This window comes from Lithobates pipiens, unplaced genomic scaffold (assembly GCF_037356315.1).
Source record: "Lithobates pipiens isolate NorthernLeopardFrog02 unplaced genomic scaffold, aLitPip1_a1.2 Scaffold_18, whole genome shotgun sequence".
NCBI classification, from domain to species: domain Eukaryota; kingdom Metazoa; phylum Chordata; class Amphibia; order Anura; family Ranidae; genus Lithobates; species Lithobates pipiens.
Window position 1 is genome coordinate 27,854,525 of NW_027507758.1, and position 24,958 is coordinate 27,879,482.

The window sequence follows — 24,958 nt, forward strand, 5'->3', positions numbered from 1 at the left end:
GGTGCCACGCATGGATTAGGGGGGCCGCGCCCTGTATAAATTGGCCACCACTGCCTCTCGCAGAGATTGGCAGCAAAAAACAAAAAAGTTGGTATAAAATACAGTCCCATGCCTGCAGCAGCCTTCAAAGCCTCCATCAGCCGTAATGCAGGCCATTCTGATTCAGCACTTCCTGATAGTGCAGAAGTTTGCTAGTCTCAACCTGCATATTGGACATTCTGGTAGCCCACCATATTAAACCAACACATTGGTGCAGAGAGTGGACACTACCTGGAAGTGTTGCAGCTTTATTGGTCAGAATGGCTTGGCATTCAGCCATGACAGCAGAGTGGTGGAGGCTAGTTTAAGGAATTGTTTTTTCCAAATTGTCTTGGTGATGACAGGTTTCACTCCCGGTGGGGGTAGGGCCTGGGACCTGCCATCAGGCCTTGAGTGTCGGGCTATTGATTGTGAGGGGAGGGAGCGGTCTGCTGACTGCTTTGGTTTTTCCGAGATCCATCAGAGGGGTGTGAACCCAGGGTCTAAGATGTTTGGGTATGCACCACTGTGCCCTCATCGGGTACCTGAGGAGATAGCGTCGGTGACTGCAGGCACGAGTGGCACCGGCTTTGTTTAGGTAAATGAGACTTCACTTATGTCATCCACTTACCTATTTTGGGTATTTATGGTTTCACCTCCCACCCTTTTTTTTTTTTTTTTTTTTTTTTTTTTCTGTTGGACTCTTGGACATTTACAGTGGCCCCTTGTAGCCCTGTTGAGCACAGTTGGCTCTGTCTTCCCAGCACCAGGGATTATTGCTGTTGCTAGGGGTAATGGTCAAACAAAGCAGCGTTATTTGTTTTTTCAAGACCGGACTCCTGATAAAAACTTTCTCCAGTTTCTAAAAGGAGCCTTGATCTCTGACCTTGAACCCCAATGCCAACCATCTTTTGAGCCACTTGCTTCCACTCACTGAACGCCAGTAAAGCTGGCCATGGACAGATTGAAATGTGGTGAGTTCAGCAGGAACCAACTGAATTTCGATCCATCTATGGGCAGACAAGTTGGACTGAAGCTGATCTGTTTATTGACTTCGGTGCAACCAGCCTGTTGGGTTTTATTCCTACGGTTACTGCTGCCAGCTGTCAGAATACAGTAGCGGGAGGGATTCCCCCATAAACACTGACTGTGATGGGGGAATCAAGCAATTTACTTTAATCCCATAGTTGAAGGAAAGAAAATTGCATAATCTACGGGAAGCCCAAAGATTGTAACATGTACCACTCCTCAACTTTTTTTTCTCAAAACTTACTGAAGTAAAGGGAGTAGAAGCAGGTAGGCTTTGGGCTTAAAGTCCTGAGAACAACACACCTTTAAAGAACTGGAGGAAGTCAAGTTTTATCATTATTTGGACCTGAAAAAAACAGCTGTAACTTTGCTTGGTTTGACCAATACACCCTAGGCCTGGGAAGAGAGAACCAATCGTGCCAAAACAAGGGGCCATCATAAAGGTCCAATAATCCAACATGAAGAGCGGTGGGGGGGTGGGTCAAACCACAAACACCCAAAATAGGTAAGTAGGTGACGTGTCTGGCATACTTGAACCTGGCTCTTGTACTTGTCGATGCGGGCTACCTAAATGCCAAGGATTCAGAACTGAAAGTGGCCAGCCAAAAGTCCACTTCTTCCCCTCACATTCTTTGGGCCAAATTCCAAGTCTCAGAGGCAGATCCCAGGACCTTCCCTACTGTGAGTGAAGCCCAGCATGGCCAGTTTTTATGCTATCCTAAGAGACTCCTGGAAATAGAGTTTAACTCTAGATTTTTTGCATCAGTAGACCATCTGCTTCAGAATCAGAGAAAATCCATTATATTTGTAGATCTAAACCAGTGGTCTCCAGCTGCAGCCTGGGGGCTGGATGTGGCCCTTCTCTAGCTTTTTTTGGGCCCTTGGGGCACCAATGAGTGGCACAATTCCTTCCAATGAATGGGGCCCAATGATGTCAAGGATGGGGCCCATTTCTTCCCAATTACACCAATATGGGGCACATTTCCTCCCAATTACACCAATGATGGGGCATGATTCCTCCCACTGATGCCAGTGATGAGAGCACTGTTCCTTCCACTGACATCGGGACATGTTATTCTCCCAATAGTCAGTCTGCCCCCCCAAAGTCTGAAGGACAGTAAACCGGCCCCTTGTTTAAAACGCTTGGAGACCCTCGATCTAAACAGTTCTGCCATTGAAAATGATTAACATATTTTACATAGACTGCAATTTCTATTTAATGGATGCGTTCTGTCATTTTTTCAATATTTAGGAAGAATACTCAAGGGTTCCCTTGGGTTGGGGAAAAAAAACGAAAAAACAAGTAAAAAAAAAACTGCAAGTCCCAGCATGCCTTGGAGTTGAAGGGGGACTTATATTAACAGCAGTTATAGATGCATGCCTAATCTCTGCACCGAAATATAGAACATGCATTTTTCATGCTGATTTAAAAAAAAAAATATTTTTCCTCTCCAGAGCCTAAGGAAGCAGGTGCTGACAACCGGAATATAATAGACGATGGAAAATCTCAGAAACTAACCAGAGATGACATTGAAGCATTGAAGGAAAAAGGCATTAAAGGCCAGGTTGGTTCAATTTGCTGCATTAACATGCATAGAACTCTGGCTCTCTTTTTTTCACACTTGCCTTTATTTTGCATACAGCAACCTCGTCCATTATGTAGACTGACAAACTTAGGCTAGTTTAGCCTCTGCTTACGCCAGGTCAATGTTTCCTTTTACATTTTCAATGTGCTCTTCTGTGGGAGAAGAGAGCTAGGCGGCTTATTTCACATGTGAATATTGGTCATTTCCTTTTGGATTTATTTCATTCCTTATTTAATGAGAGATTGTTCTCGTTTTAAAAGTCCGAACTCATAAAGGGATAAATTAGAACCTGCTTGTAAAAATGGATCCTAATGGACCCCCTTACAAGAACCAGTCACGGTTGGGCTTACTCTAGGATGTAAATAATCGGCCTCCAATTATAATTCTTGTGCAGACTTGCTCTTTGCAAATTGATATTTGCCCGCTGTGTGTTTTTCGCAGCACTTAAAGTGGAACTTCACTCTCCCAGTCAGCATTGATTATTGTTAATCCTTGTGCTGCTAGCATTAGTAAATAGGAAAGTATATCGAATTTACATGTTGTAGAATTCTTTTTTTTTTTTTTTTTTTTTTGTTACATGTCTTTAATTACTTTCTGGTTTCTTGCCTAGGAAAATCATGTCCTACATCTCAGGAGTCTTCTGGAGGGGTTTTCTCAGCTAAGCACACACTCCTGCCTGCATGCTTGAACTAAGAGCAGATGGATTCCAGGAAGTAAATGCTACACGAATCATCTGCCCTTACTTAAGCTGGCCACGGCCAGAAATGCTGGAGGGGCGATTTAAAAATATAAAGCATAGGGATATGGATCGATAGCGGCGTTTTACGTTTTGAATATTAAAAGTGAACTAAATTGTGTTTTCGGTTTGTAGTGTCAGATGCAGTGAAGAGCCGCTTTAAAGTGGGAGTTAACTCTCGTATGATTTTTACCTATAGGTAAGCTTATATTAAGGCTTACCTAGAGGTACAGTAAATGTCTCCTAAACGTGCGCCGTTTAGGTGATTATGTACTTGATATGCAGGCGGTGATGTCACCGGCGCATGCACTCTGAAGGAACGACATACCTGTGCCATTCCTTCAGAGTCATGTGATGTAAGTCGTGGCTCCCGTGTGTATGCGCAGGGGCGGCGTCATTGTGGCTCATCCCCTTTTAGTATTCGCCAATACCAATTACCTATACCTGCCGCAGCTGTTTTGTTTACACTTCAGCTGTCACTAGGGGTGCAACAGATCAAAAAATTCACAGATCGGATCGTTCCTCGGATCAGAGTCACCGATCGGATCATTTTTGGGATCAGCAAATAATTGAATTTGCAAAAACCTGTGAAAATTCCACCACCATATAGTCCCCACTGTAATATCCACGTCATCTTCCCCAATGTAATATTGGCTGAGCATGGATGAGTATGGCTGGATATTGGCAGGGTATTGGCGAGTATAGAGGGATGGCTGTGACTGCACTTGTCACAGAGCAGCACTGTGGGCTCTACAGATACAGCCCACAGCGCTGCTGCCATCCGATTTCTCCCCTTCGCTGTACGGAGAGGAGAGAGAGGAACCGGCGTCATGATGACGCGGGTTTTACAGGTGATCTCGCCGAAATGACGGCGCAATCACATTGTAAACGCCGACGGGTGCACCAAGATGGCCGCAGCTCCAGAACTAGGCCAAAGCCGCAGCCTTTCCTAAGGCCGAGATCGCGGCGTGTGACGATCCGAGTGGGGTGACCCGTTCGGATCACGGACTGGTGCCGATCCGTTGCACCCCTAGCTGTCACCAATGATACAAAGAAATGAAAAGTAATTTACAAATAAAATTGATTTCGTTTTTTTAATTTTGCGCTTTTTTTTATTTATTTTTTTATGTGAAATGTGTGAAAATATTCACTAACAAAGCAAAAAAAGAAAGAAGAAAAGAAAAAAAAGAGAGAATAGGGAGTTAATTAAGGCTGATTAGAGTAAATTAAGTGGTTAAACAGAAGAACATTTTGTTCATCCCCACTTACAGCTCAAAGACCCGAGCTTGAAAGTATCCGTTTCGCACGAGTACCGATACTTATGCAAATACTCGGTATCGGCACCGTTACTACCCATAGCTCTCTCTCTATTCTGCTTCCATCTTTGCAATTTGTGTCCCCCCATAATAAATACCTTTTTTTTTCTTCTCCTGCCCCCCACTTCTGATTTCTCATCTAAGCCCACCCACTGCCCTGCAGCTGTAGTTCTCTTGGTTTTGTCAGAAACCATAGATCAGACTGAGAAGTACAGTTAAATCACACTTGTTTAATAAAAAGATAAATAGCGTAAACATAGTCAAAACATAGCCAGAGTTCAGGAACCGGAACGGATAGACAAGCCAAAACGTCAGGGAGCCAGAAGAAATGTCAGCCAAGCAAGTCTTTAACAGGGGGGCGTCTCTAGAGATGTGACTAAGGCGAAGGCAGAGATCATCTGGGCTGGGCGGCTTAAGTAGGCAGGATTGACTAGCAGGATATCAACAGGCGAGTCACTGTGGAGAGATAGGAGGTAGAAAATAGCTGACAGCTGAGTGGCCAACTTTGAGATGGAAGGGCTCTGACTGGTACACATTTGTGCCGCCATCTTGGAAGTCATTGTGCATTTTCAGACACACCACAAGTCTCTGCCAGGTTCCAAAGAACTAACGGAGGCTTACAACACATCTATGAATGCAAAGGTGATCCCACGCATTTTGGACCTGCAGCGTTTTTGTGCATATGTGGCTTTAAAATCACAAGATTCTTTGTCCCACTGCCTCCTGATATGTATGATGTGGAATTACCTGCTCATGCCTGGACACACTGTAAATCTCTGTTAGGTCTTTGGGAACTGAGAAAAACAAGGAGAGGAGCGCCTCTGAATAGATAGTAAAGCACTTTAATTAGAAAAAAGCAATATCAACTCACATGAGAGAGAGCAATGTTGCACATAGATGAACTGGATATTGTCCAAGAGCAGGGTGAGGATGGATGATCAGGATACGATGAGATCCACTTATCACTGGTGTGGTGGGAGGCCTGCTGGGACATCAGGTTGCCAGGGCACTCTGCGCTGCTAATTCCTTATTTGTCCTCGCTGTTCACCGCTGAAAGGTGGAAGACGGCCATGCAGTGTAAGGGCTCATCCAGAGCAAGGCTTGGAACGCACGTGGTGGCGCGGGGCTGTGACATCACTATTATGTGACGCGCTTCTGAGCTTTCATTCTGCGAATGGTATGGCAGCAGCACTCCTTTTTCAAGCATAGAGGATGGGGAGGGGAAGCAGTCTTATATAGTGGGACAGGGGGGCGGAGTCCATGTGCATGCAAATGCAATAATTGGTGTAAACATACAGGACATTATATACAATATAAGGAACACATAGAAATTAATAAAAAATCTCTTGCAATATTACTGAACACAAAGGAAAAAAGGGAAGGAGAAAGGCTCATGATAAAAGATCGCAACGCTAGTAAATCAAGAGATTAAAAACATTAGCCAATTAAGTCATTTAAAACCTTTTTCTAAGAAATCTAAAAAATCTATTTACTAATCAAATAATCAGAAAAATCTTCAAAAAAAAAACTAATTAATTTTATTTTTTTAATGATTTTTCTGATAATTTTTTATTTATTTATTTTGATTAGTAAATTGATTTAATTGTTTTTTTTTTATTTTTTATGATTCACCTTGTTTTTCTCAGCTCTACTGCATTTCTGGTTTACGTTGGTGGCAGCCATGACTTGCAGACCCATTACTCATCATATACCCATTGTTGGACATACGGCTTTTATTACATGGTCACTAATGAGGTACTAGTGTATTGCACCTTTTACTGGCAAAGAGCTGCACTATGTCTGTGTATGATTAGAATAAAAACCAAGAAAAGGACTTTCAAGATGGCGCTGCACAGGCAGATCAGTGGCAGGAGAATGCCAGCTGAGAGAAAGAAGTGTGTGTGTGTGTGTGTGTGTGTGTGTGTGTGTGTGTGTGTTTGTTTTTATTTCATCTTTCCTTGTGCTGACCGCATAAGAGGAGAAGAGAACCGATAACGTCTTCTGTAAAAGGGACATCTCTGCTGAAAATCAGGGCACGGATTATCAGTGCAGTCCCAAACATGTCCATCAGTGCTGCCGATCAGTGTCCATCGGTGCCTCTTCATCAGGGTCACCTATCAGTGCTGCCTCCTCAGGTGCGGAATTTAATCGCTGCATCGCGATTCGGGTGTCCCCAATGCTGTGGCATCTATGCATGTGACCCGAAAAATCCATGTCGGGTGACATCATCCCGACTTGCTCCGCCCCTCGCGGAAGAGCGCTCTGAGCGTATCTGTCAAAATAACTTTTGTAATAAATGCAGAGTTATAATCCATTAAGTGACCACCACTGTATGTGTTTTTAAAAATACGTGCAGCTTCATACCTCTTTGCTTAGTGTGTGTATAACTGTACATGCCGCTCATGTGACTGCCCGGCCCGCCTCTCTCCTCTCACGTCTCTCTCCTGAAGTCAGCGCCACTGATGTCAGGAGAGAGGCGGGCCGGAACGGGCAGTCACATGAGCGGCATATACAGTTATATACACACACTAAGACATGAGGTATGAAGCTGCATATATTTTAAAATGCACATACAGCGGTGGGCACTTAATGGATTATAACTCTGAATTTATTACCACAGGTATTTTAACAGCAGTATGTAGAGTACAAATGTGTTTCCTACTTATACTGGCTCCTACACGCGCTCTTTGCTGACATTCCCCCCCAGTTTGCACATTCCACTGTGTGCTCCTAGTGTGCTGGAAGGTGCAAACAGGGGAGCCCAGAGAACTGTCAGCACAGAGACCGTACAGGGAACTTCACAGGGCTGTTTGTAAGTTGTGGATTCTAATCCCTCCTGACCTCCCAGCAGCCATGTGTGTGAATTCCTGTACCCTGCAGTGCACTGGATTAGTGCACTCTTTAACCACTTACAGACCGGACCATTTTGCTGGTCAAAGACCAGACCACTTTTTGCGATTCGGCACTGCGTCGCTTTAACTGACAATTGCGCGGTCGTGCCATGTGGCTCCCAAACAAAACTGATGTCCTTTTTTTTCCCCCACAAATAGAGCTTTCTTTTGGTGGTATTTGATCACCCCTGCGGTTTTTATTTTTTGCGCTATAAACAAAAATAAAGTGACAATTTTGAAAAAAACGCATTATTTTTTACTTTTTGTTATAATAAATATCCCCCAAAAATATATAAAAAAAATGTTTCCCTCCGTTTAGGCCGATACGTATTCTTCTACATATTTTTGGTAAAAAAAAATCGCAATAAGCGATTATTGATTGGTTTGCGCAAAAGTTATAGCGTTTACAAAATAGGGATAGTTTTATAGCATTTTTATTAATAATTTTTTATTTTTTTACTAGTAATGGCGGCGATCAGCAATTTTTATTGTGACTGCGACATTGTGGGGGACCCATCGGACATTTTTGATACATTTTTGGGACCATTGTCATTTATACAGTAATCACTGCTATATAAATGCAGTGATTCCTGTGTAAATGACACTGGCAGTAAAGGGGTTAACCAGTGGGTGGCAGTGTAGGGGTTAAGTGTTCCTAGGGGTGTGTTACTAACTGTGGGGGGGGTTGGGCTTTCATTTAGTGAACACTGATCTCTGCTCCAATCACATGGAGCAGAGATCAGCGTCACTAGTTGCTAGGCAGAATGGAGACATGCTGTTTACATGGCATTTCCTCCATTCAGCCGTCCCGTGAGACGATCGCGGGGATGCCCGCGGCGATCGAGTCTGTGGGTCCCGCGACCGGACTCATGGGGGTCCCGACCAGCGCGGCAGCGCGCCGCCGCGCTCCCGATGGCAGGGCGGCATTGAATATTGGACGTACCTGTATGCCAAAATGCCTGCCCGTGCCATTCTGTCGACGTACATCGTCGTGCGCTGGTCGGGAACCGGTTAAAGCGGTGTTCCACCCGTTTTTTAGTTTATTAAAAGTCAGCAGCTACAAAAAGTTTAGCTGCTGACTTTTTTAATAAACGGATGCTCACCTGTCCCACGGTCCATCGATGCAGCCGCACTGAGCCTCGCTCCCCTCCCCCCTCCTTTCCTCAGAGCCATCATATCTACTGTGGGCAGTGACACCTGCCCATGACAGCTTATGGCTTCAGGGCCAGGCGCACTCTGCCATTGGCCAGCCAAACTTCTGGGACCTGTGTTGTGTCCCAGAAGATTGCTGGAAGGGAGGGGCCGCCTAGGGTGAGAGTAGGAGTCACCTAGGAAGTCCCACTAAAAGGAGGACTCCCCAAACCCCCCCCCCCCCCCCCCCCAAAAAAAATGACATGTCAAATGTGACATGTCAGAGGGTGAGGAGTGCTTAAAGTGGAAGTTCCAGTTTTGGGTGGAGCTCCACTTTAAAGGAGTGAGGTTATTTTTAATTCAAAGCAGAGTTCCAGTAATTTTTTTTTGTTTTAGTAGTCAGCAGCTACAAAAAAGTCTTCTGACTTTTGATAAAGACACTCGCCTGTCCCACAATCCAGCGACGTGGCCACCCAAACCCTCCCTTCTCTCCCCTGCCCGTCCAGGGCACTGGCAATACTACTGTGGGCATCCGGCTGTGACAGCTTGCGGCCTCACAGCCCGGTGTGCATCTCTCACTGCGCTGTCCTGCAATCTTCTGGGACCTGTAATGTGCCCCAGAAGATTGCAGGGAGGAAGGGGCCACCCCACTTCCGCTTGGTGGGCCAAGCGGAAGTGGGAGCACGTCCGTAATTGTGATGCATCGCGGAATCTAATCGTTGACCAGACAATTGTAATCGAATCGTGAGACCAGTGAAGATGTTCACCCCTACTCCTCAGTGCCCATCAGCGCAGCCTCCTCAGTGCCCATCAATGAATGAGTAAAATTAATTGTTTGCAAAATTGTATAACAAAGTATGAAAAAAAAACATTTATTCACTTTAATTTTTTTCCTTTAGCAAAAATTCAAAAACGCCAGTGGTGATTAAATACTACCAAAATAAAGCTCTTTTTGTGTGAAAAAAACTATACATATTTTGTTTGGGTACATTGTTGCACAACCGCGCAATTGTCATTTAAAGTGCAACAGCGCTGAAAGCTGGCCTGGGCAGGAAGGGGGTGAAAGTGCCCGGTAGGTAAGTGGTTAGCTAATGGCTAAAAGCATTCCGGCATAGAAAGATTTGTCAGGACACCTGAACCATCCTAGGACAGCCTACTTCACTTCATCATCAGTTCCCACAGAGAGATTTGTCTCTTGTGCAATTTCACGGCAGGTTATGTGTCGATTTATCCAAGATCAGGCGCTCCACGTGCTGATTGACACAGGAATGACGGCTGTAGCCTGGGAACCACCACGGCCGAGATCATCGCTGATGAACATATGGCCATCTTTTAAACGTTTACAACATTCAAATGTCTTACTGCGTCTGAGCGTCTCCTCGCCGTACTGTGCTTGAAGTTTTCTGTAGATATCTGCGGGTTTTACGACTTTGTTCACAAGAAACGTCATCACCCGCTGTTCCATCCACGCACTAACACTGTTGTCTGCCATCTTTTTTAACGTTCTCTGGACTGGCCCATGACATGTGCCCCCTATCAGTAATATAGGACACACGTGACAGTTACTGAGTGCAGAACCGCCACGCTAACATCCCTTTTTTATACCTGATTTGGACCAGTGCACAAAGCAAGGTCCATAAAGACATGGGTGAGCGAGTTCAGGATGGAGGAACTTGACTGGCCTGCACAGTCCTGACCTCAACCCAATAGAACACCTTTGGGGTGAATTAGAGCGTTGATTGCGAGCCAGGCCTTCTTATACAACATCAGTGCCTGACCTCACAAATGCACTTCTGGAAGAATGGTCAAGCATTCCCATAGACACACTCCTAAACCTTGTGGACGGCCTTCCCAGAAGGGTTGAAGCTGTTATAGCTGCAAAGGGCGGGCCAACTCAATATTGAACTCTATGGACTAGGACACCATTAAAGTTTGTGTGTGTGTGTGTGTATATATATATATATATATATATATTATATAAAGGTGTCGCAATACTTTTAGTATTCTGCCTTTTAGAACCACTTTAGTTCTGATCATCCAATTTTGTAAATTCTTGAACAAAAGTTTAGGGACTTAAAAAAAAAAATTAAACTTCCTTAATGGAACTTTTGTCGGAATATTATAGTCCACCACCTCCTCTGCATGCTGTGGCTGGATAGCACGGCCAACATCAGTAAAAAGAGACAAGCGTGCCCTGCCTGAGGATGGGCCACGTCCACCTTTTGCCTGTGGACACAGATACTGCTGGCCTCTTTTATATAGAGGCGTGGCAATGTCTGCCTCTCCTTGCTGGCCTACCAGACATGATTTTTGGGGGGGGGGGGGGACTTATTACACAACTTTATTAGATAATAGGAAATGGGTGATTGGATGCACTTTATTTAATGAAATATGGTGTTTGGTGCACTGTAAAGTGTGTACAATTGCGGACTGCCTCTGACGCAAATGTGAAAATCCCTAAAAAAAAATTATAGAAAAGGAGGGACACCAGTGTTGCAGTAAAAGACAAACTGCTGCTGACAATTAAAAAAAAAGGGGGGGGGGAGCACGGGAACAACAATTGCAAAAAAAAAAACCCCCAGCAACAAAAAAGAATTAAAAATTAAATAAACTGTGTACAATTGGAGACTGCTGCTGACACAAATTGAAAAAACTATGTGTGCGTGTGTAGCTAGATAGCGATAGATATATCTACTTCTCTCTATTTCTGTGTCTCAAAAGTTCAAGTCCTGAGCTACTAGCCAGGCCTCAAGGGTTACTCGCCACCAGTTGCCCCGCCCTTAATTCCACCCCTAAACACGCCCTCATAAATTATCTCGTGAAATGGCACTTAAATGTTTTATGCAGAATTAAGTTATAAAAATATGTGCCAGCCAGTGCAGCCTGTGTCACTAATCCAATCTACCTGTGCAGGGGAAGAGAGAGGAGAGCTGGTTTGTCAGAGCTCTGGGGAACATAAGAGCTTTCATTTCAATAGCTGTGTGTTCCCCGCCGCGTGCCGTCATATACAGCCCCTCCCCCTCATGCGCGGAACTTTGATAGATTGCCCATCCCAGGATTGGACGAGTCATCTGTCTGAGTGCCCAGACAAAGAGGGGCTGTATATGACGGCACGTGGGGGGGGGGACACACGGCTATTGAAATTAAAGCTCTTATGTTCCCTGGCGCTCTAAAACCAGGGGGCAACTCTCTCCTCCCCTGCAATTGCTGGGAGAACGGCGCCCATACAGCCCAGGCAGCCCACACTCGCCAGCCCTCAAAATCCACTCGCAGAATGTGAGCAGGCGAGTGGAATTTTTGAGGGCTGTAGTATATATTATGTAATAATTTAAAAAAAAAGGGGGGGCAACACCAGTGTTGCAGTAAGACGAACTGCGGCTGACGGGAACAAAAAAAGTATATACAGCACTGTATACCTCACTAAATGTAATGATGTTGAACACTGCACTGACACTCTACACTCTCACTAACTAGCTTGCTTAGCCCTGCTCTATCTCTATCTTCACACTGCAAAAGGCTCTGTGGGAAGGAACCTTTTATAGTGTGGGCTGGGACTATGAACACCGAGCCATGATTGGGCAAAGCCATTGTGACTTTGCCCAATCGAGGCTCTCGCAGTGGTCTGTTGCAGTGCAGCGCACAGTGCATTGTAGGTTGATTGGCGGGAGATGTTCTGCTGAGCACCCTGCAAATTTGGGTGCTGTTCAGGGCCAAACTGATGCTTGGCCCAAACAGCTCGGACAACACTACCCTCCTATCCTTTACAGCTTCTTTTTGATCTGCAACTGCCATGGTGCCACACATGTGGTCGGTTATGACACCAGCCATTTGATGGTTCGATCCTTTGGTTGGGGACGCAAGCAAATTTGTCAGTTCGCATTCCTGGAATGTAACTGTTTCTTTTAAACCGTTAAATAAGTGGGTTTAGTTCTGCTTTATAATTTACTTCTGGGGCTTTTTTTAATTAAATTTTTTTTCTTGTGGGGCAGCATTGCTCCACACTGTATGAGGTATTATATATTACATACTGTAAACCAGTGGTCCCCAACTGCTGCCCTTTGCTTGCCTTTACCCAGCCCTTGGGGACTTTTCCTCCCATCCATTGATGCAAGACACTATTCCTCCCACTGACACCAACAATGCAACATAATTCCTGTTCCTGACTTCCCCAACAGGGCACTTTTTCTCTCCCATTGAAACCAATGATGGGGCACCATTGACACCGGGACATTTTCTTCACCCCCTGGTCACATTCTGGCCCCCCCACTAACGTCTGAAGGACAGTAAACTGGCCCTGTGGAAAGTTTGGAGACCCCCTGATCTGAACCATTCCAGGGTGTATGCTGTGCAATATTCTAAACGCTTCAGTGCATCCAAGCCCTGCAATGTGTTGTATATTTTGGTAGGGCTGCAACTAACAATTATTTTCATAATCGATTAGTTAGCCGATTATTGTTTCGATTAATCAGTTAATAACCTTAAAAAAAAAAAAGTGTAAGTGTGGTGTATAATTTAGTTTCTATGTCAAGTTAAAAAAAAAAAAAAAAAGGCAGTTTATTCTTAAATGTCTCTATGCAATGGTAAATATAAATAACCAACTATATGGTTAGGGAGCAAAATATCTAATCCACTCTGAGAATAACAGACAGAAGAGATGTACTGTATATACTATTAGAGGAGATATACTATTAGAGGGTGAATCTGGTAAATATTAGACTGAGATCAATTTTTTTTTTTTTTTTTTTTTTTTTTTATTAAAAACAAAGTCTTTTTTCAAAAAAGAATGTCATTTGAAGAACTTTCGTTCTATTTTCTAATCGTTAGTGGGGTCAAATTGACGTTCATTTTCAACCACAGTGAAGGGAAAATTTGGAGATAGAAAACTGCTTGGTCAAATACATTTTCAGACAGTATATGTGGTTTTCATTCAGAAATTACCTTCATTTTAAAAACAGAATGTTAAAACAAGTGAGAATTTCATTCAGCGACTGTACAAAGATTTTTCGTCTGAATATTCTCATCTGAAAATTGATCGGTTTGGCCAGCATAAGGTTCGGTACACACGTATGCAGTTTGCGTTTGATCTGTTTCTGCTGTGCTTTTTGCTGTGCGTTTTGATTTTTGCACATGTGATTTTGCTGCAATTTGCCTTTTTGCTTATTTTTTTGGCCAATTTGTTGTTGGGCAGAATAAAAAACACAAATTGTTGCAAAAACACATTACATGCTTCTCTGCAGCGTCTCTATTGGAGTAGATTGAACCAAAAAAGCACCGCTTTGCATGAACGTGTCCCATAGCAAATCGTGCAAATGAACTGTAGTGTATTTCTGCAAAAAACGCATAGATGTGAACCAGGTCTAAGATGTTTAGTAACATAATGGGGTTAAAAAAACTACAATTTTTATAGTACAAAAAAATAATTTTTTTTACCGTAGAACTGTGAAAGTAATATTTACAGCAGCAATTATTTGCTCTTTGTACTATAAAGGGCTCAAATTTTTTTATTTTATTTTTTGGTAACCCCATTATGTTACCGGCCGATTAATCAATTTTACTTTTTTCATAATCGATTAATTTCATAATTGATTAGTTGTCGATTTAATCGTTTAGTTGTTTCAGCCCTATATTTTGGCACGATGCATTCTGTACACCATACTGCATATACTCCAGACTAATATATTCTGTAGATTGTGCTGCACATTACATAATTTACAGTTTTAGGAAGGAATACATTCAATTATCTCCAGTTTGGAAAGCAGAGTGAGAATTTGTACCTGCGAGAAGTACTGCTCTAGGGTGTCTGGTAGAGAAAATGTTTTTTTTTTTCAAGTAAATCGTATGAAAATCTCTATGTACAGAACTAAGAATCAAACCTTTTAATTCTTTGCCTTTAGGAAATTGTTCAACAGCTTATAGAAAACAGCACAACTTTTCGAGATAAAACTGAGTTTGCCCAAGAGAAATACATCAAGAAAAAGAAGAAAAAGTAAGTTCCATATAATACAATTTGCTTTACGGTTGGTTAAAGTGGGCTAATTCAAGCAAAGAGGTATGAGCCGAGCGCAAAGAGGTAAAACCCAGTACTTTCTGCGCAATTTCAGTGATCTGGCCAATGAATGAAAAATGCTGATTAGTCATATTTCTACGTCTCACATCACTTATTGGCTTAAAGTGATTGTAAAGTCTCCTTGTTTGTTATTTTTATATAAAAAAAAAAAAAAAAGTTTTTTTTTTTTTGTTGGTTTTGCACAGAGTAGTACAGATCCTCTCTTATCAGGTCCCTTTTTCAGCTCTCCTGGCCCCTCCTTCCCTTTGAGTGCCCCCACAACAAGCAGCTTGCTATGGGGGGCACCCGAGTCGAGCTGTAGCTCCTTGTATCCATTCAGACACAGAGCTGCTGTTTGACCCCCACCCCTTTGTTTGACAGCAGCAGGAGCCAATGGCGCCAATGATGAGGGGAGTCCCGGACAGCCGAGACACTCATGGACATCGCTGGATTGAGAGGGGGCTCATGTTAGTGTGAGGGAGGCTGCTGCACACAAGGCTTTTTTTTATCTCAGTGAATAGAATGCACGAAGATAAACCTTCTGCCTTTACAACTCCTTTAATAATTCTAAACGGGTTCTGTTGTCCCAAGATTTTACTAATAAATGATTGCTGTCACATCCTGGCAATGCTCTCCTATTTGTTTTTCCTACAGCCAGATTTGGTGCTATATTCTTAGATATCCGAATTTAAAGTGAAATTTCATCTAAAAAGGGATGTTCCACTGTATGTCCTCTTCCTTTTTTTCTTTTATTCTTATTTATAACTTCAGACTTAAAGTGGTTGTAAAGGCTGAAGGTTTTTACCTTCATGCATTCTATGCATGAAGACAAAAAAACCTTTTGTGTGCTTCTCCCCCCCCCCCCCCCCATTACTTACCTGAGCCCCATCTCAATCCAGCAATGTGCACAAAAGCATTGGCTCCCACTGCTATCAATCACAGCCAGTGAGGAGAGAGCAGGGAAAGGGCAGAGTAAAGGCTCTTTGTCTTCTGGATTCATAGAGTGGGGCTTGGGAGCAAGCGGCTTGCTATTGGGGGCACTGGTCAAGTGGAGGGGAACGGGGGCAAGGGACCCCGAGAAGAGTATCAGTGTTGCTCTGTGCAAAACCATTTCACAGAGCAGGTAAGTAGAACATGTTTGTTTTGTTTTTTAACAAACAAAAGAAACAAACCTATATAATATCACTTTAACCACAGCAGCTCTACCACAGTGCAAGAGCTCTCCCAAAGAGCGATGACCCAAAAATTGAAATATCAAAATGATCTCAACCGAAAGAGCAGCAGGGGCAGTCACCGTAAAAGTATCAGATCATTTATTACAAATAATGGTGTAACAATAGGAAGATGGTCAACACATTCAGGGGACCAATATTCTTCCTTCCTCAGGGCTTAAAGAGGAGGGCCGGTTATACAAAAAAAAAAAAAGTCAGCAGCTGCAAACACTGCAGCTGCTGACTTAATCAACACACTCACCTGTCCAGGGTGCCCGCAATGTCGGCCGCCCGAGGCCGACCTGTCCCTCGGCTCTCGGGTCCCGGTGCTGCCATTCCTTGTAAGGGAAACAGGCAGTGGAGTCTTACGGCTTCACTGCCCGTTTCCTACTGCGCATGCGCGAGTCCCGCAGCTACTGCGCATGCGCGAGTCCCGCAGCGCTTTCTGAACGGGACGCACTGTGTTCTGGAACACACAGTTCCCAGAACACAGCGCGACTCATTACCCAGAAGACGCCGCGACGAAGACAGAAGATCTCCGCGGAGGAGGAAGAGGAAGATTAGGAGTAAGTGCCTAGCAACAGGCATTTCTGGTAAGTAAAAAAAAAAAAAAAAAATTTTCATTTTTTTTTTTTTAATATTTCTTTGTAATTTTTAATATTTTTTGTTTTCAGGGTGGCCCTCCACTTTAAATGGAAAGGACAGGGCTTCCTATGATCTTCTCTAGGGCACACATTTATTAGTCAATGTTCCTTTCTTGAGAGCACTCCGCAGGAATCTTTAGCTAGATCTCTATATAGGAAGCATGATCTTTGAACCCCTGAGGACCAGAGGGGGAAAAAAAAGGAGGTCTTGGTGGGTCTCAATGGTCCAATAGTTTGAGGACATGTAGCGTTCTTAACCACCTGGCAAAGAGACTTTTTTTCTTCATGCATATGTCCTAAAGAAAATATATTTTAAATTAAAAAAAAAAAAATGTAAAAAAATTTGTTTCATTCAAGTCTTGTATTCGTCTTCTTTTTTTTTTTTTGGGCTTTTAGACGTGTAGAATTTTTCTGCCAGTGAATCCAGTATTGATCGATGCTGAACTAGCAGGAAACAGAAAGCTGATAATTAAAGCTTTACCATTTATTTTATGTGCCTGACGTCACCTCTATACCCCCCGAGGTGGTTTCTGTTCTCAGTCTGCTGCATCAGCTCCTCCGCCTGGCGCTTCTCGGAAAACCGTATTTAGGAATAGTGGTAACTGAGCAGTTGCTGTGTGACTTTCCTGCTGAGACAGAAATTGTCTGAGCTCTGCAGTGATCGGGGTTGCTGTTGCAAGCTGTATGAGATATATAATATAATATATATATATATATATATATATATATATAATGATCCCAACCATTTAAAGGACCACTATTGTGCAAAAATATTGCATTGTGAGAACTGCATACTTTGTAACAATAGTGTTCCATATATAATTCAGTTTCGCAATGCATGCCATTCCTTTTCTCTCCACATTTATGTGATCAAGCTGTCCAATAAAAGTGATCGACAAGCAATGAGACAAACTAGAACACAACTACACAACCATCAAAGATTATTTGGTCTCCACATGCTCTATATCAGTGATGGAGAACCTTGGCACCCCAGATGTTTTGGAACTACATTTCCCATGATGCTCCACTACACTGCAGAGTGCACGCGCATCATGGGAAATGTAGTTCCAAAACATCTGGAATGCCAAGGTTCGCCATCACTGCTCTATATGTTCTAGATCGGGGGTCAGCAACCTGTGGATCGTGACCTACCTGTTGATGAGAGGCAGGTGATGGTTAGATCATGTCCCTTGGTTGACGACCCCGGAACCTGGAGAGCAGAGGCGGCATTTAATGGAACTGGTCTAGCAGCGCGGAGGGTTGGGTACGTGGATCATCTTTTTCTATGTCCCCCTGCTCTTAAACAAGCAATTGGCTCTTGCAGTTCCGATGCAGCCAAACCATATAATTGTTTTGTTATTTCCCCAAAGTTAAGCCTTAACTCTAAAGCAGCAAGTACAATAGAAATGTATACACGCCATAAATATTCATGCAATCCAATCTCAGACCGTAAATGATGGTAAAGAAGGAAAATGTGTGTTAGGATTTCCTTCTGTTCCACAGCCATAAGCAATTATCCTATTCAGCAGAGGTATTAGTCACCCACAATTTACCTGTCTAATCTAAAAAACCTTTTCATGAAATGCGTCAGTGTTTGCTGTTCATGTTAATACTTCAATAGACAGTTTTCCTGTTCATAAATAGAAAACTCTAAGATTACCAGCTGACATTTATTTTCCATATCTTCAATTGGAATTGATGAAAGTCAGCTGCTGTTTTGCAGGAAAATATTCTGCAATGTTATAAATGAATGATGACTTATTGTACATGGATCCAAAACAAGATTCTTCACTTATGCAATAATCATCCAACTCGGATATTTTTTATTTTTTCTAATTGTTTTTATTAAAATTTTCACATTTAAAAAAAAATCTTGCAGACAATTTACAAATCATTCATAATAATACTCAACATTGTCAAGATACACATAAATACATACATAAAAAAAATAAAATACATTGGGTACTTGAATGGATCGATCCTTTAACATATATTTTAAATTCAAAAATAAATCTACACGACGGCATATCCTCTTATTTCTGGGCCTTCTAAGTTACTAACTAAAAGTTTTTTTCCATTCCGAAGTGTGACAGATGAGCAAATTGCCATAATATGACATGTTAATCTGTGAATGTACGTTACTGGAAAATAAAGTTGGCTTTCTGGGTTCCAGCCTTCAATTGGACTTTATTCATTTTTCGGACATCTCGCGCAACCTTGTCCTTCTGATGCATTTCATTTTAGAAAAAACTCCTTTTAAAAAACGAGTGTGCGAGACATGTGGAGCCGCCTTTACTTTTCTGTTGATTTTATGCTCCATCGGTGGAAACAAACCATTCTTGTGTGAAGCTGAAAAGGTCCTCCAACCAAAGTGCTTTTTCAGTTTTGGTTAAAAGGGAAAATGGGAACAACCTCAAATTTTAATTGTTAGAACACAGGAGGTAAATATCTCTCTAGAAGAACCAATTGGCAATTTCAAAAGAATCCCCTCAAGGTGAAGAGTCTCGCAAAACCATGGCTTCACCTGAACTCAAAACTAGGATTTTAACTGTCCTGCTTTTTCCTGGTAATCATTGTTGCCAAAACAAAATAAGTAGAGATCTTCTATATAAAATTCTGCCACCAGAAAAGGAGTAGAGGGGAGATCTCCCAAGTGGACTCAAATGTCATTGACCACTATCCTGGTGAGGATTTTGCTTTGCTTTAGAACATTTTCTATTACTTCCTATTTCTCCTTGAGACTGCATTCACACTTGAGCGTCACGTTTATTTTTCTAGAGTTTTATGGTGCATTTTTAAGCCCCTTTTGTGCGGCTGTTTTTTTTTTTTTTTTTTAAGAGTTTTTGAGTGTTGGTTTTCTTTATTTTTTTTTTTCACCAATATCATGTTTCTCCATTTGTTGCAATGTTTTTCAGCAATTATCCGCATTTTATAATTTTTTTTTTTTGTTGGGTTTAAAAAAAAAAAATAATTATATATAATATATATATATATATATATATATATATATATATATATATATATATATATATATATATATATATATATATATACACATACACATACACATACACATACACATACACATACACATACACATACACATACACATACACATACACATACACATACACATATATATATATATATATATATATATATATATATAAATTTGTCTTATTTGTTTTATTTTTGTTGGGGATTAGGGTTAGCGGTTAAAGTGGAAGTAAACCCTTCTATCGTTTTCAGTCAAGGAAGCTGCCATCTTAGCCTCTAATAATTCTTCAACTGCCATAATGCTGCACATGTGATCAGTTATGACACCAGCCATTGGATGGTTTGAAAGTTTGGTTCAGAGCTCAACCAATGTGCAAGTTAGCATTTCCGGCATGCCAGGAATGTAAGTGTTTTTTTGAAACTGGGTTTACTCCCGCTTTAATTTTACAATTTGTTTATTTAATTATTTTTATTATTGCATTTAAGCAGGAAGACGCAAGAAAACATTTTATAAACAAGCAAATCGCAAGGTTTTCTATGCATTTCTATGGGGGAAAAAAAGTCTAGACCAATCTGCCCAAATTGAGCTACAAAAAAAAAAACCTCAAACATTTTTGAGCTGCAGGCGTATGACTTCAGGCGACTTGGAGTGGAAATGTGAACCAACTACATAGAGAATTTATTTATATTTTTCTTCTGCAGCGTTTTGGATCTTCACGCTACAAAACGTTTCGGTATGAATATGGCCTAATGCCAACAACTAATGGTTGGATAAAAAAAGAGTTTTTAACTTTTTCTCATTCTCTCCAAAACTAGAAAGGTTTTGACTGAAGTTCAACTTTAAATGATGCGTTAAATGTGTTGCTAATAAAGGCTTAGGTGATCCACCATCTATATGAGAAAAAGTAAATTCAGGTGAACGTGCAACAGGTCTTCTCCTATCAGCCTCCATTATAGTGAATCAATCTGCTTACTTTTGTTGCAATCCTATTGGAATGGGTTCATTAAATGTAGATAAAACCAGTTTGTTTCTTTTTCTAGCTCATTTGTACCTTTTTTTATTTTGTTTTAAAATAAGGAAAGTAAAGTAACATGATTTTCTTCAATCTCCAGATACGATCCAAATATCTCAATTTTAAAGCCATCTTCGAGGATCCTTGCAATGATGTATTATGCAAGAGAGCCAGGGAAAATCTGGTAAGGGGACTGTGATTTCTGGTATTGTGCCTGGGAAATAAAGAGAATTCTTGATAAATAATGTAATACCTTGGTTTGTCAGCATCATTTGTTCCAGAAACATGCTTGTAATCCAAATCGCTTTTATATCAAAGGAAATTTTCCCATAAGAAATAATGGAAACTCAGATAATTTGTTCTACAACCATTTATTCTTATAAAAATGATCAAAATATGAGCAAAAGCTCATAATACCGTACAGTAGCACTCTAGTAGGGATACTGTACCTCTGTGTTAAAAAACAAAACAAAATGATGAATCCGTTTTAATGTTAAAAAAAGAATTGCGCTCACAACCACTTGCCGCCCTCCATATAGCCAAATGACGGTGGCAAAGTGGTTGCGATATTCTGACTGGACGTCTCAGAATAAGCCACGGCACACCCCTGGGGGCACGCAGTGCGCCAATCATTGTTGCAGTGTGTCACTCTGACACACCGCAACTCCTATCAAGGTAAAGAGTCTCTGACGGAGAGACTCTTTACCTTGTGATCAACCGTGTCCAATCGGGGCTGATCGAGATGAAAACGGGAAGAGCCATTTTATCGGTTATTCCTCACTCGCGTCTGACAGATTCGAGGAGAGCCAGTCCCCCTACTCCTCTGACAGGAGGGGGTTGGGGGGGTCTGTGCTGATTATCAGCGCAGCCCGCCCCCACGGATGCCAACCCAAGACCACCAGGGATGGCCACCACTGATCATCCACCAGATATGGCATCTCTGGTGGCAATGTATGCCCACACATGGTGCCAGTGTGTGCCCACGCAATGTCAATCAGTGCCCACCAGCAATACCTGCCAGTGCCTCAATAGCAGCGATGCCCATCAGTGCAGCCATTAAGTGCATATCGGTGCCATCTTATCAGTGCCTGTCAATGCAGCCTCATCAGTGCCCACCAGTGAAGGAGAAAATGTCCTTTACAAAATTTTATAACAAACTAAAACTTTATTTTTTTTCATTTATTTTTTATTTTTTGCTAAACAAATAAAAAAAAAAAAAAAAAATGCAGAGGTGATCAAATACCACCAAAAGAAAGCTCTATTTGTGGGAACAAAATGATAAAAACGTTGTTTGGGTACAGTGTTGTAGGACTGCACAATTGTCATTTAAACAGCGATGGCGCTGAAAATTGACTTGTGCATTAAAGAGGAAGTAAACCCTGATGAGTTTACTTCCTCTTTGTCTCCCTGCACAGGTAAAGCATAATGGGCTACTATGCATCGCATAGTAGCCCATTATGTGTCACTTACCTGACACAGGAGCCAGCGATGTCACTGCTGTCCCCTGTAGTCCGGAGCCTCCATCTTCCGGATATCGCTGCTCCGGCCACTCACATCGCCGGAGCAGTGATGACGTCACTCCCGTGCATGCGCACGGGAGCCGCCACTAACGCCATATCGCCGTTAGCAGCGGCATGCTGCAAACGGCGATAGTGCGCCTGCTGTGGCTGTGACTGTCTTTTAGTAAATATCTCCTAAACCGTGTAGGTTTAGGAGATATTTCTTGGACCTACAGGTAAGCCGTAATCTAGGCTTACCTGTAGGTCAAAGTGGTTTGTAAGGGTTTACAACCACTTTAAGGGGGGAAAGTGGCTGGTATTGAAGTGGTTAAGGAGTCTTGAGCTCATCCATGTAAAGCCGCCGTCTATATTACAGTAAAGCTGCTGGTGTACAGTATACAGCGCTATATGTGGCCAGAAGTTAAGGGGCGATGGTGGCTCCCAGTGCTTCCTGGAGAACTCTGAGATAGTCGTGAACCGTTGACATCACTTCTGGGTGCTCCGAACGCACGTTACGCCCGCCCCACCCAGCTGGGCGTGTCTGATTGTCTCCGACAGCTTCACTGTACATATACACAGCGGCATTACATGGATGAACACCAGACTCCCTAACATTGTGAGTGTAATTATTTTGTTTTCACAGTAAAACTACTGCTCGTATATAAAGACTACATTTAAAAAAAAAAAAAATGTTGCTTGTCTTTTTAACCACTTCCCGACCGGCGCACGCCGATGTACTTCGGCAGAATGGCACGGACAGGCAGATGGGGGTTCCTGTATGTCCCTTTAAAATTTGCTGCTGGCAGCGCACTCGCGGGTCCCACAGACTCTATTCCCTTGGGGATACCCGCGATTGTCTCACGGGGAGCAAGAACGGGGAGATGCTAATGTAAATAAGCATCTCCCCGTTCTGCCTAGTGACAATGTCACTACTCTCTGCCCCCTGTCATTATGACCAGAGATCAGTGACGTGTCACACACAGCCATGCGCCCCCACAGTTAGAAACACGCCCCAGGACACACCTAACCCCTTCACTGCCAGTGTCATTTACACAGGAATCGGTGCATTTGTATAGCACGGATTGCTGTATAAATGACAATGGTCCCAAAAATGTGTCAAAAATGGCCGACGTGTCCGCCAAAATGTCGCAGTCACGATAAAAATCACTGATCATCGCCAAACAAAAAAAAATTATTAATAAAAATGCCATAAAATTATCCCTTTTTTTTTTTTTTGTAAACCCGCAGAGGTGATCAAATACCACCAAAAGAAATCTCTATTTGTGGGGAAAAAAAGGACTTACATTTTTGTTTGTTAGCCACGTTGCACAACCGCGTAATTGTCAGTTAAAGCAACGCATTGCTGAATCGCATAAAGTCGTCTGGTCTTTGGCCAGCAAAATGGTCCGGGGCATAAGTGGTTAAAACTCTCGTATTCCAAGTTACTCGTAAGCCAAGGTATTACTGTAGTCAGCTAATTGGTAGAGCATTGTGTTTGAGGTTTTTGTGTACATTGTTTGCTGAAAAAATGTTCTTTCGTACAGCTAGCCATTGTACACAATAAATGCGTAGTAAATCAGCTAATGCAAGCACTATAGTTCCAGCTGTCATTTTTCCACGCTTAGGTGCACCTTGTCATTTTTTTCAGACCTTATAAAGTGCTGCAGTACAGCTGTAGTCAAAAGTTTTGAGACTGACACAAATATTTATTTTCACAAAGTCTGCTGCTACAGTGTTTTTTTATTTATTTTTTATTTGTCATGTTGCTATGGTATACTGAAGTATAATTACAAGCATTAAGGCCCCTTTCACACTGGAGTGCTTTACCGTTGTTTTAGCGGCGGTATGCGGCCGCTTGCGGGGTGGTTTTAACCCCTGCTAGCGGCCGTAAAAGGGTTAAAACCGCCCGCAAAACGCCGCTGCAGCGGTGCTTTGTCGGCGGTAGAGCCGCGCTGCTCCATTGATTTCAATGGGTAGGAGTGGTGAATACACCACTCCTTCACCGCTCCAAAAATGCACCAGCGCACCGCTCCAGTGTGAAAGCCCTCCGAGGTTCACACTGGAATGAAAGGGGCTGTTTTTTTTTTTTCAGGCGTTATTTTTAGCGCTGTAGTGCCTGAAACCACCTCGGTGTGAAAGGGGCCTAAGGATTTTTTTTTATTGACAATTACATTAAGTTTATGCAAAGAGTCTCGGTTGACCCTTCTTTTTTTTTATGACCTCTGCAATTTGCCATGACGTGCTGTCCATCAACTTCTGGGATACATCTTTGCTGATGTTAATCCATTCTTGCATAATCAGTGCTTGGAGGTTGTTAGAATTTGTAGGTTTTTTTTTTTTTTTTCACCTGCCTCTTGAGGATTGACCACACGTTCTCAATGGGATTAAGATCTGGCCATGGACCCAAAATGTTGATGTTTTGTTCCCCAAGCCACTTGGTTATCACTTTTGCTTTATGGCAAGGTGCTCCATCGTGCTGGGAAAGGCATTGTTCCTCACTGAAGTGATCTTGGATGGTTGGGAGAAGTTGCTCTCGGAAAATGTTTTTGTACCATCCATTATTCATGGTTGTGTTCTTAGGCAAAATTGTGAGTGAGCCCCCCACTCCCTTGGCTGAGAAGCAACCCCACCCATGAATGTTTACTCTGGCTTTGGCATGACGCGGGACTGATGGTAGCGCTCACCTTTTCTTCTACGGGCAAGGTTTCTCTGGATGCCCCAAATAATCAGAAATAGGATTCATCAGAGAAAATTACTTCCCCCCCCCCTCCCCCCCCCCCAGTCCTCAGCAGTCCAATCCCATACCTTTTTCCTGAATATCGGTCTCTCCCTGATGTTTTT

The 24,958-nt window shown here is 42.5% G+C and overlaps 1 protein-coding gene across 2 annotated transcripts in view; it reads left to right on the forward strand.

Moving 5' to 3' along the window:
• Positions 1–24,958, forward strand: part of TRMT6 (tRNA methyltransferase 6 non-catalytic subunit) — a 77,560-nt gene that overhangs the window by 17,571 nt on the left and 35,031 nt on the right. The window contains exons 3-5 of one of the 2 annotated variants that reach the window (XM_077485501.1): positions 2,503–2,612; positions 14,602–14,693; positions 20,719–20,802. In XM_077485501.1, the coding sequence (XP_077341627.1) occupies positions 2,503–2,612; positions 14,602–14,693; positions 20,719–20,802 (286 nt within the window). The remainder of the gene's footprint in view (positions 1–2,502; positions 2,613–14,601; positions 14,694–20,718; positions 20,803–24,958) is intronic. The other variant, XM_077485502.1, reaches the window with a different exon arrangement.